General features: G+C 39.4%; 1 protein-coding gene across 1 annotated transcript in view; it reads left to right on the top strand.

Annotated features, from left to right (window-relative positions):
- RASGEF1B (RasGEF domain family member 1B) overlaps positions 1-14939 on the top strand; it is a 267923-nt gene that overhangs the window by 30466 nt on the left and 222518 nt on the right. Inside the window, exon 2 of the mRNA XM_018559008.1 lies at positions 4376-4423. Coding sequence (XP_018414510.1) covers positions 4376-4423 — 48 coding nt within the window. The remainder of the gene's footprint in view (positions 1-4375; positions 4424-14939) is intronic.

The following is a 14939-nucleotide window of genomic DNA, read 5'->3' as shown; positions in this document are numbered from 1 at the left end:
GAAACATGTTTCTGTTACAGAGGAGGCTAGATATTTTTTTGCAACCGTTACCCGCACGTTACCCTTTCTCTTTTTCAATATAAATATTACACATTGCATGCATTCATTAAAAATAATGATAGTCTCATTGAGGATTTAACATTTGTCCTGTGTTGAAATTGTATGGCTTGTATGAAAAACGCTTGAGAGTTTATTTATAGCCATTTTGGCATGCTCTAATTAGTCACTATGCTTTCAAGCATAGAGGCTCAGCAGTTTCACCATTCTGCTGTTAGGTGCTGAGAGTGTGTAGTTAAATTGTGCATAGTAAAATTAAGAATAGTATGCATGACAAAGATCTGATTAAGTATACAGCTTGGATACTACTTAAGCTGTCTAGCTGTATGTGGTTTTTGAATAACAGATGCTGTAATAACAACCATGCAGTAACACAATGCCATTTGCTTGTTGTTATTAAGACATCCAAAAATGCAGATGGTTTGGTAAGTCTGTGGTTTAAGTGACTGTTGTGCTAGTAATGGAAAATAATCTTCATAGTTATTAGTTACTTTGTAAAATACTTTTCCAATTAAAGTGGGGATGTTATATAATGTATTACCAATATTTATTACCAGTTTTATGGGCACCTAAACAGTATACTAAAGGTGCTAATATATCATTTAAGCATTGTGGCTTATTAAATGATTTTAGACATTCCTGTGCGCATGTAACCACTTGGACGTGTACAGCCTGCTGGGTGCGACTGTATGCAAACACCTGTAACTACTGAGTGCGACTGTATGCAAACACCTGTAACTACTGAGTGCAGACATACACTCCTTCTTGACGACGTACAGCCCATTGTGGCCATGTGATGAGCCCCTAGGATCTTTATGTTAGTCATGTGACTGTAATTTCCAAATCCCATGATGAAAATAACTGTCACTTAAAAAAAAAAAAAGGATTCTTATGGTGTGTTAGCTTGTGAAATGAGACTAAAAGCTAAATTTGTTAAGCTGTAATGACTGAGATTTGCCATGACAGCCACATGGATATAAAAAAAAATGATTGTTAACCTACTTAATGGGATCACATGAGTCCTGTAGTTATGAGTACTGTAAAAAAAACCCCCACAAAGATGTGTATTAGTTAACGTTATGGTTACTTAGGATTTGAAAGACAGAATGTGTTATCAATATGGGTTCAGGCATTTGACAAAGCAGCAACTGTAATAGCTCAGTGGTCCTCTCATCTCTGACTCTCAGTTCTAAGATCTATCATCAGAACACCTAAATAAAGTAATATTAGAGGTTAAATTTAAATATTTATGGTCAAGCTTGTTAATAATTGAATATGAAATGTTTAGATTCTTGCATAACCCCCTTATCATAGGGTTTCTTGAATAACTACGCCATGTGAAAAAATAACGATTTCCTATCTATGCAATATTTATGTGTGTGAAATTAATGATTTGATTAAAAATAACATAACACATGTAGTTAAAATAAGTTATGTGCTTAGTCAATCAACCCTATTATTGCAAAGATTATATATTAGATTATTGTATTTGCCCCCAGGGGTCTTTCATAATTACCAAAATGAATTCAATCTAGATGGATAAAATGTCCTTATTATGACTGAACTAAGGCAACTAGTCTGAGGACGCAGCCTCCCTGTACACCATACAATAGCATGCCATAACATGCAAAGGTGTGCTGCAAAAGAGATTGTTGCCAAAGTGAAATTGTTTGTAGATCTAACCTTCTATATCTGTTTTATTTTTGTATTTTTATCAAAAAAGTATATCACAGACAAATAAATGCAGTTTATTGACGGTATTGTCAGACGTTATAAAACGAAAAATCAGTACCCACCCACTCACATAGGGATTTTTCAACAAGTCATAATATCTCTGTGTGAAAATAAATGCCTCCAATGGTCAGAAACACTAATGTTTTCCTTCTAGGAAAGCCCTTTCCTACGACTAGACCCAACAATACACACCAATAGTAATATTTGGGGTTTATTAGGACAGAAAAAAGCTGTGCAAAAAGTGGCAAAACATCCTGGGCAATGGTAATAACAACAATTCACTGACAGCCTATTCACTACCTTGGCAATTGATGGACACCCTATTCACTGCCAATACAACAACACAATGAAGTGAAGAGGGCTGTTGTTTGTTCTCTTTACCACCTGTAAGAGGCCTTCCCCAAACACAGTACGTAAGTAGAGAACCTCACTGCAAGCAGCACTGAACAGCAACAAGTATGCCAGATGTGGAGAATGAGTGATGCAGCTACCTACTAGGTTTTAACAACAACAATCTACATGCCCTAACTAACCACTGTTCAGTGGGTAAATGAGCCATAAAGTCTGCTGGCAATAGGGCCCTGTATGGCCGAATGGTGGATTGCTTAACTTTCACATTAATGTATTTGTAATCCATAAAGGTAAAGGTATCTTTGCAAAGTGTCCTGCAACAACTGTCAGTGAAAGGAATGTTCCCTTTAGGAAAGCTTCACCATAGGCAATAGTGTCTCAACAAGCTCAGGCAAAGTGCAACACACACAAGAAGGTGGCCAAAGGCTGCTCAGGACTGCAAAGACCGACAAATGTCCTCCTGGGTGCATTCCGTTCTCAGATCTTCTACAAACTGGATGGAGGTGAATAATAGGTATGCTGCACAATCTTGACTGTATAATAGGGGATCAGTGGGAGGCCACAATGCCCCCAGTGACTAGTACACAGGATGGCTAAGTGGAGCTTGTGCTGTTTCCCTTCTCTGGCCACTCTCTTGCTCTGGGTCTCTGGTGGCTTGTATCCTGGGGCTTCATATGTCTCTGATATATATTACCAACCTCCTTTATTTTTATGAATGAACATGTAAAAGCATAGCACTGAGCATTAAATGTTCATTCATAAACTGAAGGAGATCAGTAAACAAAAGAGGCATGTGTACAATCTTCTGCAGTTTGTGAATGGACACAGAAGAGTTCAGTACTAAACTCTTCCATGTTCAGTAGTAAGTGGAGTGGAGCAGGTGGAGGAGGATATTTACTCTGTAAGGACTCCATGTCCTTGATCTCTTCCTTCACCCAAGGGGAAATATTTCTCCATAAAGGGCTTGTCACAATAGTACATGGGTATATGCCTGTCATTACCAACTCCGCAAACACAGGAGCTCACGTACCCTAGTGCCTGGTCCCTAGACCGTGACACATACACACGCACACACGTACAGTTTTTTGACTTTCACCATTTCACAAAAATAAAATTTGCAAATATTTGTTATTTATAAACTCAATCACATTTTATACTTTAGTCGGACTTTTGAAAGTTATGTTATGTTTCAGTACGGTAATATTTAGGTAAAAAGACTAAAGTGACTGGCACCCAACTTATTTTCTGTCCTACCTACCTAGACTATGAGATTGAAATGTTAGCCTGCCACACTATTATGGGGTCATTCTGCACAACACCAGGAGAAGGAATATTGCAGATTACGGTTACTTTTTGTCCCACTCTTCTAGTTGTAGGTTCTAAGCATAAGGCCCCATTCACACACGAATTGGCCTGCACGTACAGCTCCGTGCTGCTTGCGGGTCCGTACCAAGTAGCTGCCGGGAAGGACAGGGGCTGCGTGTGATTAGTACGCAGCCCCCATCCTTCTCTATGGGGCTACGCGGCCGTACCCTCCCCCTACGCTCACCTCAATTGCAGGTCCGTAGGGGTGCGGGTGAGCATATTCATACGCCGCCGGAATGGATCCTGTATGCATCCCAGCCAGAAAACCCGCACCCCTACGGACCTGCAATTGAGGTGAGCGTAGGGGGGCATACGGCCGCGTAGCCCCATAGAGAAGGACGGGGCTGCGTACTAATCACACGCAGCCCCTGTCCTTCCCGGCAGCTACTTGGTACGGCCCCGCACGCAGCACGGAGCTGTACGTGCAGGCCGATTCGTGTGTGAATGGGGCCTAAAGAAGCACCATTCAGAAACTGTCATTCTCACTCTCTCTATTCTCTCTCCAGTCTTAGCGTGTCTATGTGTGGCTTTGACTCCCAATCTTGTTAATGGGAAATTAAGATTAGTCACTAGGATGGCAAAGACACATGACAGTTGATCTAGAGGGCAGAAAGTATAAATCTAGTACTGCAGGTCATGCTTTTTTTGGATGGAAATTTATCAGAGGTAGTGTTTGGGTGCTTTGGTCGTGTAACTGACTCAGGTCACCCAAACAAATGATCCCTGGCAATTAATGGACAATTGGACATTATTTTTCATCTAATTTTGTGAATATATATTTCATATTTGTTTTTGAAAGATTGAATATTTATGTAATGATGTATGACATTTTGGTTGAAGTTTTTCTGTATTTTTCTTTAAACAACAGATCAAGAGTCAGTCCCGTATCAGCCTAAATCAGAGCACCAAGAGGAAGGTATGTGAAGCACTGTCTGTCATGTTTTATTAAGAATAGATATACATTTGTTACTGTTAAATGAAATGCTTAAGGCACAAACAGACATTCAGTAAAGATTTTACTGGACTAAGCTTTGATTGTATTCCTAATCACCAGATTATCATTATGTGTGTGTAAAGCCAAACGTTTTTCTTTTGGATAGCATGGAGAAAGGTTAGAATTCCCATCAGGTTTTTATGGCTCTCTGAGTCAAGTGATTGTTTTATTAACAACTAACGTTAGAATCTGTTATTAGAAGCAGAATGGGAGAGAATTCTTTTAATTGTACAGAACATGAAGAGAATTTCTGACTCATCTCAATCATATTGCTTATATGTCCAAAACTGGGTGAATTAACTACCTCATGGGAGGAGCAGGCTTTGCATCACAATAAACTGTTTTCATGATATGCTGATCACATTATTACCCTTGCACCAGCTTACTTTTGTCACAGCCTGGAAAGTGGATTTATAACCTAAAATATTGAATGCATTCATTCTATTATTGTGTTATTACCAGACATATGTCAAGGTACCCCTACAGGTACACATACACCAGTTTTAGAAATACTGTATGCAAGTTTAAAGTAAGGTAAAGTGAAATAAACTGAAATGTAGTGCACCTGTGTGAACTTCAAACATCCATTGATGTGCAAGGAATTTGAAAATATAGAGCTTCACAAGATTGGATGTGGGCACAGGTTCACTTATTTCCCTATATCTCAGGGGAAACTATAAGAGAGAGCAAATTTGTAAGAGTAAATTAAAGCCAGCATGGGCTTCTTAGAGTAAAAAATAGTGTTTGGGATAAGATAGAAAGTTCTAACCCTTCCCTTCGCTATCCAAAACTGAAAAAAAAGTCTCACACATCCTAAAACAAACTGGAAAAAAAATTAAATTGCTATAACAAAAACACATTAAAATGGAAACTGGAGGTGCACCGAAATGGAAATTTTAAAACCGAAACAAAATTGAAATTAAAAAAATTGCCAGGCTGAAACCGATACCAAAAATGTTTTTTATTTTAATTTTTTCAAATTTTTCAAATATTTTATTTTTTATAAACTTTTTTATTTTTTTATATATCTAATTTTGTGAATATATATTTCATATTTGTTTTTGAAAGATTGAATATTTATGTAATGATGTATGACATTTTGGTTGAAGTTTTTCTGTATTTTTCTTTAAACAACAGATCAAGAGTCAGTCCCGTATCAGCCTAAATCAGAGCACCAAGAGGAAGGTATGTGAAGCACTGTCTGTCATGTTTTATTAAGAATAGATATACATTTGTTACTGTTAAATGAAATGCTTAAGGCACAAACAGACATTCAGTAAAGATTTTACTGGACTAAGCTTTGATTGTATTCCTAATCACCAGATTATCATTATGTGTGTGTAAAGCCAAACGTTTTTCTTTTGGATAGCATGGAGAAAGGTTAGAATTCCCATCAGGTTTTTATGGCTCTCTGAGTCAAGTGATTGTTTTATTAACAACTAACGTTAGAATCTGTTATTAGAAGCAGAATGGGAGAGAATTCTTTTAATTGTACAGAACATGAAGAGAATTTCTGACTCATCTCAATCATATTGCTTATATGTCCAAAACTGGGTGAATTAACTACCTCATGGGAGGAGCAGGCTTTGCATCACAATAAACTGTTTTCATGATATGCTGATCACATTATTACCCTTGCACCAGCTTACTTTTGTCACAGCCTGGAAAGTGGATTTATAACCTAAAATATTGAATGCATTCATTCTATTATTGTGTTATTACCAGACATATGTCAAGGTACCCCTACAGGTACACATACACCAGTTTTAGAAATACTGTATGCAAGTTTAAAGTAAGGTAAAGTGAAATAAACTGAAATGTAGTGCACCTGTGTGAACTTCAAACATCCATTGATGTGCAAGGAATTTGAAAATATAGAGCTTCACAAGATTGGATGTGGGCACAGGTTCACTTATTTCCCTATATCTCAGGGGAAACTATAAGAGAGAGCAAATTTGTAAGAGTAAATTAAAGCCAGCATGGGCTTCTTAGAGTAAAAAATAGTGTTTGGGATAAGATAGAAAGTTCTAACCCTTCCCTTCGCTATCCAAAACTGAAAAAAAAGTCTCACACATCCTAAAACAAACTGGAAAAAAAATTAAATTGCTATAACAAAAACACATTAAAATGGAAACTGGAGGTGCACCGAAATGGAAATTTTAAAACCGAAACAAAATTGAAATTAAAAAAATTGCCAGGCTGAAACCGATACCAAAAATGTTTTTTATTTTAATTTTTTCAAATTTTTCAAATATTTTATTTTTTATAAACTTTTTTATTTTTTTATATTTATATTTATTTATTAATTCATTTTGTATTAAATATTTTTTTTCACATTACTTTTAGGGGCTTCAGGGAAATATTGGGGGTCTAAACACACCCCTCATATTTCCCTTTTAAAATAGAAAAAGAGATTGAGAACACAAAGTCCTCAATCTCTTTTTCTGTGTCCCCTGTTATCAATGAACAGGAATCCTCTGAGTGTTCCTGTTCATTGATAACATAAGGACAGAGTGTGTTTACTATAACCACAATCATGAATGAACAGGAGGTGATGTAGATCACTCCCATTCATTCATAATTGAGGATATACTTAACATACCATGTCCTCACTTATCTACAAACACTCAGCGATCACTGAGTGTTTGCACTCGCTCTCCTCTCTGACACGCTGTCACAGGAGGCTGAGCGATCGGTGAAGGGAGGAGAGCTCAGCCTCCTGTGACAGCGCGGCCTTTCTCCGCCCAAACACCGCTCTGCCGGACTGTGATAGGAGGCTGAGCACTTTGGGAGGAGACTCCGGCCGCTCACAACACTCTCCTCCCGCAGGCTCGGCCGGCTATCACAGTTTATCTGCTCCCCGCTGGGACACAGAGCAGCGCCCAGCGGGAAGGAAAGAAAGCAGGGGTGCGCTGATGTATCAGCAGGAAAATGGTACTTTCGGCATTATGCCAAAAGACCCATTTTCGGCCGATATGTTTCGGCGGTCAATATATTGGTGCATCCCTAATGGCAACCATGATGGTTTTGGCAAAGTTTTACATAATTTGTTTAACCTTAATGTTTTTTTTAAGACTATGGGGTTGATTTACTAACCTTTTAAACACACCACGAATGTGTATACACCTCTGTAGTGTGTTCCCTCCCAGCATGATCTATGGGAGGAATCGAAACACCTTTGTAGTGTGTACACACCCAGCAGGTGTGTTGTGCAAAGCCCTGCAATGAATTGCAAGGTAATGTGGTGTAAATTAGCTCTATGTTATGTTGCTTGCGTTGATGAATGCAGGAATGTAAATGCATGAGCTAACCATTTTTGTCTAAACTGTGAAGCAGCATTATATATGCATCATGTGCATGATTTTTCCATATATGGCATTAGTGGAAATATGCTTTTAGAGACTTTTTGGTTGATAAATACGTTTTGCTGTGTGAAAATCACACACACCTGGTGCGTGCGTGTGTTTAGGTTAGTAAATCACCCCCTATGTCTTATATCTATGTTTTCTATTTTCCTGAAATTTGTATTTGACATATAAACCGGTTGCACAAGATATGTCCTTTAGTCGATTTCTGTCTCTCCAAATAAAACTCTAAATGGCCAACCTGAACGCAACAGGCAGGAGTTTGAAGGAAATAAGTAACTTCTATGTGTGGGTACATTTCAGCCTGAAATTGTAAACAACAGACTTTTTTCAGAGGAGCTAGGAATATGCAGGTAAACATTCAAAAAGGAGCTCCACCTGCTGGCTGGCAATGTATATATGATATATCTATGTTTAATAATTGCATAATTTGACAAAAAGTGCACAAATAAAGTTTATAAAAACTGCTACATTTGTTAGTCCCGAACCCAACATAACGTCCATTAACCCAGAATATGGTGCAGAACCCCATTGAAGTCTTATATTTTCTGGCCTTTGTCAAGGCCATATTGCAAGCTTTTGTTTAAAAAAGGACATGGGTAGCTGGGCACTACCATGAAGGACATGTATAAATGGAAAAAAAAGATATCGTTCAACGGTTGTAGCATTTTGTAATTCTATGGTTCTCATTGGTGCCAGGATCCCGGGTCAGTCTGTTCACAAAAACCAGGTGGCGGAGGAGCTGTCATCTTGTGTCAGGAGTGCTACCAACACCAAATGACAGACTTCTGGCTGATGTTTTTTATTTTGGGCAATTCGAATGTCTGAAGCTGGGGCTTTGGGCATTCGAATTGGCCCAATATGACCGGTTCGACCAATTAGAGAACTGCAAACAGACATGATTTGGGTCAAATTCATGTTGAATCTAAACCCGAATCTCATTCCTAATCGTAAACATAATAAAGAAAAAAAAACAGAAACAATATACATTATAGTTTGGGCCCCCTGCTTAAGCTGAGAGCCCTCTCCAGTTCTCTTCTCCTGGATTATGGAACACCTTCCCTCTGCCTCCTCTCTCCATTTCATGAGGTGGAGGTGTTCTGTAGTCTAAGAGGAAAACTGGTTAGGTTTGATAACAGTGCCTGGGATTCCAGTGCAGCAAAGGCAGTGTTATTAATTCACTACAGATTATTTAGCACTCCATGGATTTCTGGCAGATGAACAGGTGTTTTTCTGTACTTGCAGACAAAACATGGATAAAGGTGTATGTTTTGCATATGCATTTAATAATGGCCGGTTTGAAATTAGTCTATTTATTAAGAAAAATAAATTTGGTTTGATATACAGATTGGCTAAACTTTATACCATTTTATTCTTTTAAAGAGATATTTGTCAGTTAGAACACCAAACAGTTCATAATTTAATAGAAAATGTATTATGAATATGCCAGTCAGAGCCAATGTTCAGAACAGGTATTCCCCACAGGGGTGTTGCAAATATACGTTTGGTATCATTGGAGCTAAAAGTAATCGGAAAAGAGATGAAAAACATATTACTTATTCATCAAAGGGTTTGTGTTTAGTTGCCGTGCAGATATTCCCTTTTTCTGACTTCTATATTTCTGGCTGATAAAATATTGACATATCGGAATACAAAAGTTAAAAACATCTATTAAAAATATATTGTTCCCTGAGATGAATTGCATATTTATATTTAAAAATGTTTGTACCTCCTAAGATTCCTAATCCATAAATCTAATGCTAACTATTCACACTGTGGCATATGCAAATACCTTGTCATTAGACATCACAAGGGGAACTTAAATACTACAAAAACACCGACATTTCAACCTAGAGTCAACTGTTCAGGCATGTTGCAGGAATGTAACAAATAATGACCAGCACTGACTAAAGTAGACCTTTAATGGTAGAGCAAGTAATCCCCTGATGACACATTAGTGACCGACGCAGAGGGAGGAATCTGACTACAGAATTTCAGCATAACCAGGGTGAACATGCAGCCAGTGTAGCCTGCGCTCCTTCACAGGGTCCCCAAAGGTCAAGAAAGGGGCTTCCATGAAAACTAGATGGTTAGCAATAGAAGGAGGAAGCACTTGTCTACATCAAGCCACTCGAACCTTGTCTATAGAGGGAGTAGATTCCTGAGCACATCTGTTTCTACTGGGTTTTTAGAAAGCTGCCAGCAAAAAGGGACATTGGTCAGTTGGGTGCCTAGCAAGATGGAATACACAATGTTAAAGTTGCAGTGGCTGGAGGAGGCCCATGCCTGTTTTCCTACATGGGACTATCTGTGGTATACTATTGGGCATTAAAAGCCTGTCATTTTACTGCTGTGTGCTTCATGCTTTTTACCCTTCACTATACAAAAAGGAAGCAGAATGTGGGAGAATACAGTTGGGCCCAGATTCAGCAGGCATAGGTGTAAGGCCTGGATGACTGGGTTTACTGGAGTGAATTAAGCTTAAATAGAATACGAAGAGTTTTGATCAGTGTACACGGTCTAAAGGGGTCAGGAGTTGGAGAAAGTAACCACGGTGCACAGCATAGGATACAGGCATTCAAAAATCCCAGCTTTGGGGTTGTCATCAGAACAGAAAGAGATGAGAAATCTTCCAGTGGGGACACTAGTTCTGGTCACTCAGCTGAACACCAGTGACGTGCAGTGGAGTCCGTTCTCGGTGAGGCATTTCCCCTGCCCGCCCCGCCCCCAGCCCGCCTCCGTCCCAACCTGATCCCCGAGCTGTGTGGAGGAGACAAGGAGGGCAGAAAAGGGAGGAGACAGGGAGGAGCCTCCCTGTCTCTCACTTGCACGTGACTGGTGAGGCATCGAGATCAATGTCCTCACTGTTTTTTTTCTCTTTTTGTTTATTGTACAAATGTGATCAATGGCGCTTTGCCATTGTTCTAAGTCATGCACAGAGCTCAAGCCTCTTGCAGCATGTTGAGGCTGTTGCAGCTCTTGCCTCACCAAGTTAGGTTACACAAAGCATTGGGGAAGCCTGCTGCTGTGCAACCTAACTTAGCTGTCAAAAGCTGCATGCAGCGCCGCCTGTAATTAACAGGCTGTGCTCTATCCATGACAGGTTACACAGTGGGGAGGCTTTGCCGGCTGTGTAACCTGTTACAAGCTGGTCTGAAAGGAGAAAAAGCTGTCAGCTTCAGATTTGAAGCTGACAGTTTTTTCCTCCATAGTACTAGGTGAGGCTCTGCCTCCCCTGACCGCACGTCCCTGCTGAACATCAAGGATTTCAGCCACTTTGGAGGAATTTTCTCTCACTTCCTCTTGTGCGTGACAGGAAGTGAAGGGAAATTTCCCCAATGGTACACACATGGCCAAAAAAATAAAAATAAATAAAAGCTGATGTTGTTATAAGCTCCCTTATGCGATTCAAAACTAAAAAAAAAGAAAAAAGTTTGGGCTTCACTTCTACTTTAAAATTTACAAAATTCCAAGAGCAAACCTTTAGACAGGAGGCAGTTAGTATATTGCACCTAATGGCTCAGTACACACTTACTTGCTGGCTGTTTGCATTGCAAGTGGCCACATTAAAATGTATGCCAGTATCTAGCAGGAAACCACTGTGTGTGATAAGTGTAGTCTCAGTATCCGCTTTATTAAAAAAGTAAATCTTTGTAAGGATTAATGAGATGAAGAGCAGAAGCACAGCGCCTGTGCTGTTTTCATTACAGTCTCCTATAGGTGCAGTATCTTTTGCCTGTCTACATTATTCATCTATTTGATGCATCTATTTAGAGCTTTCCTGTGCAGGCAGAGAATTGTGGGTCCCTGATCAGTGTCCATATGAATGGAAGAGTCTGGCCATGGTTCCTGCTTAGCCTCTGGGATTGCAATGCTTGGTATATCCACTTGATGTGCCTGCAGGGACCTGAATGAAAATGAAAATGCTCTCATGCATTGTTATCTCTGGAATTAAACATTAGAAATTATTATTTCATGAGATCGTCTTTTACATGATCAGAGCTACATTGGCATGCTTGCAAACACTTTATATTTACAAGGATATAACTCTGATACTTTAAATGTCTTTTACCCTATTATATAATAAACATTCCATTAAGTGTTTTACGTTACATGTACATCACAGCTTAATAAAGCTGAACTCCAGGCAGATATAACAGACACAGAAATAATGCAACGCTCTATTGAACAACACATCCTTAGATGTATTTTTTAAGATAAGCTGTGTAGGTATCTGTCAGGGCTGAGATAATGGGCCGGCTGTGGAACCCCTTGGCAGGGACGAAATATGTCCAAAAGCGCAGCACAAAAGGGTAATCCAAATAGAGTAGTTAAGTCCAGTTCCGGGTCGTGGCAGGCAGCAAGAATCGTAGTCGAAGGGTCAAGCGAAAGGGTCGGTAGCCAGGAAGTCAGATCAAATAACAGGTTCACAGGAAGGAGCTGGGTGTTCACCATGAGGTAGAATAACTCAGCAATGAGTCAAGGCTCTGACCAGCTTTATATACACAGGGAACCCAGGACCGCCAGGGCAACCAGGAAGCTTCCGTCAGGAGCCAATCGCAAGGCCGAGGGCAGTTGGTGAAAGCTGAAGTCCTCCCCCAGCCTGAGTAGCACCTGGGATGGAGCAAGCGCACTATGCGCGTGCTTCCGGGCATGCGAGCGCGGCTTGTGTACCGCGCACCGGGAGCACGGCTCGTGCACGAGCACCGGCCACACCAGCGCCAGATGCCCTGCCAGGAGGAGGAGGAGCCTGTGCCCGATACCTGCGCCGGCGAGCCTGGTGAGGAACGGCCCACCTGGGTCCCTGACAGTATCTGAATTTGACTTGGTATCAGCCTCTTGTAGTCCCTGTATAGCAGAGCTCAGACTTGGAAAGGAAGAAGTGTGTCATGTGTCAAGTTACATACTGATAGGAGTGCTGCGTTACATAGAGATTAGCCCTAAACTACAGAGGAGAACCATCATATGTGTCCTGCTAGACAGGGCTGTTCTGTGTGTCCGAGATATATAAATCTCAAAACTGGATGGACAGAAAAAAAAATCCGGTATAAAAAAAAACCCTTCTATGTATTTCATCTGTGTATTTAGCGGATTCTCATTTGTTAAAAAATTGAAATATTGAATCAGTGGTTAAGAATGGCAGCAAAATAATTAAAGGCCTTGTACAGTCTTTTCAATGTTTCTTAGATAAAAATGCAAAGAGATTAAAGGGGTTATCAAAAGAACCTTTCATCTTTCCCCAAATGGGCAAAGTCACAGATAGGGACTAGCATTTTGGTGCCCCAACCCCATTTCATACAGTTATATGCAGTCATACAATGCTTTATGACTCCAGAGATAATCACCTCAAATGTAGCCACAAGTTTGCCAACCATTACAAAATTAAATTTGACAATATTTTATTAAATTACTACTACATTTAAATTTTTTTTTGGGGGGGTGGGGGGGAGTCCCTTTCCCTTCAAGTTATGTTTGTACAAGTGAATTTTGTAACTTATATTTGATTTTGTGTGCACTTTCCTGTGCTGTTGGGGCTTATTCACGAAGCACTACTAAGACTAACAAATTGAAAACAGTTTTTATGTCATCATATGGGCTGATTACAACTAGAAAGTCCCTAAAAAATGCCAGTCCTCCCAAATGTAGAATAGCTAAATACCTATCCCCAAGTAAATAATATATAATGGGACATCATTTTTTTTTTTTTTTAAAGAATGCTTACCAGTGTAGAAAAAGCTAAATGGACCATTATTAGATAGAGCTGCATAGTGAACATTTTAAAAGTGTATACAGACCTATGTTGTAAATTCTTGTTCTCCAGGCTTACACAATCAATCAGTCTTTAGATAGGTCTCCCAAATCGGGAAATATGTTGGTATCCAATTTTTGACCATGTTGTTTGAGTATCTGGATACACCCGATCCCACCTCATTCACATGCCTTTGGCTCATCATTGTGATTGGCAGCCTCGCTGGCCAACAGCATAGTGCAGAAAGGGCTAGATAATGAAAAACCAGATGCTTGACCAGGAACCTGGTCAAATATTGAATACCAGAATAGCTCAGGTTTTGGGTGATCTATGTGAAGTCATACATAAAGGTGTCTGCTACATCCAACAGGCTGAGAATTTACACTGCTACTCAGAGTTGAGGAAATCCATTTTCAATGGAGTCAAAAATGTGTACATATTCATTCAAAACAAACTTCATGAGGCCATAGTGAGGTCAGCATTTTTAGTACATATCGATGTAGATTGTCTTCTGGTGGGAGGAAAGCAGAGGATAAAATGATGTGTAACAACTAAAAACCCTTATGTAGGTGATTCTCATATCTCCCAGCTGTCCAGGAATTTGAGGGACTGTCCCTTTTTCCTTTGTCCTTCTTTTTTGTATGATGTACAGACATATAAAATGTACTATTTAACTGGCAAAAGTATTATTCTACACTAAAACAATTATATTGTCTGCTATTTGGAAAAGCCAGTATAAAGGCAAAGTAATGGTGAAAAAAAACAATTAACCAATCATTCTTGGCATATAAATTCTTAATGGTTCCACATAAGTGGGGGAGAGATAGGGGTGTGTCCATTGCCTAAATACATTGTACTGCAAAATGTCCCTCTTTATCATCTCAGAAAGTTGGGAGGTATGGATTCTGAATGGATCATTTCAGTGTGTTTTTGTTGTATAATACACTAGAGGGCGTAAGATAGTAGGCTGCTGAATTTGTCTTACAAATGTTAGTTTCATTGTATTCATTTTTCAGTATTTGCACCATGTGTCTATATACAGTTACATACCACAGTAACATGCTTTAAACAAATACATCTGTGAAGTATTGCCTTGCTCCATCATGTACTGCTTTGCATGACGAATATCAGGTCATGTTCAACATTCACACTTACAGTATGTACATCATTTGTTTTACAGTTCACTGTGCAGCATATCAAGGATCCATAGCTATCCTCTGCAGAAGGATGCAAGCGGCTTTAAATCCTGTTTAGGAGCCAAGAAAAAATACATTTATTTAACAGAGGAAGTTTATTGAAGTTTAGAGAACGTACAAGAGAAGGC

The sequence above is a fragment of the Nanorana parkeri genome, unplaced genomic scaffold (genome assembly GCF_000935625.1).
Source record: "Nanorana parkeri isolate BGI_ZX_2015 unplaced genomic scaffold, ASM93562v1 scaffold374, whole genome shotgun sequence".
In the NCBI taxonomy this organism is placed as follows: Eukaryota; Metazoa; Chordata; class Amphibia; order Anura; family Dicroglossidae; genus Nanorana; species Nanorana parkeri.
The sequence above is the reverse complement of the archived record's forward strand: the minus strand, read 5'-3'. Positions and strand labels throughout refer to the sequence as shown.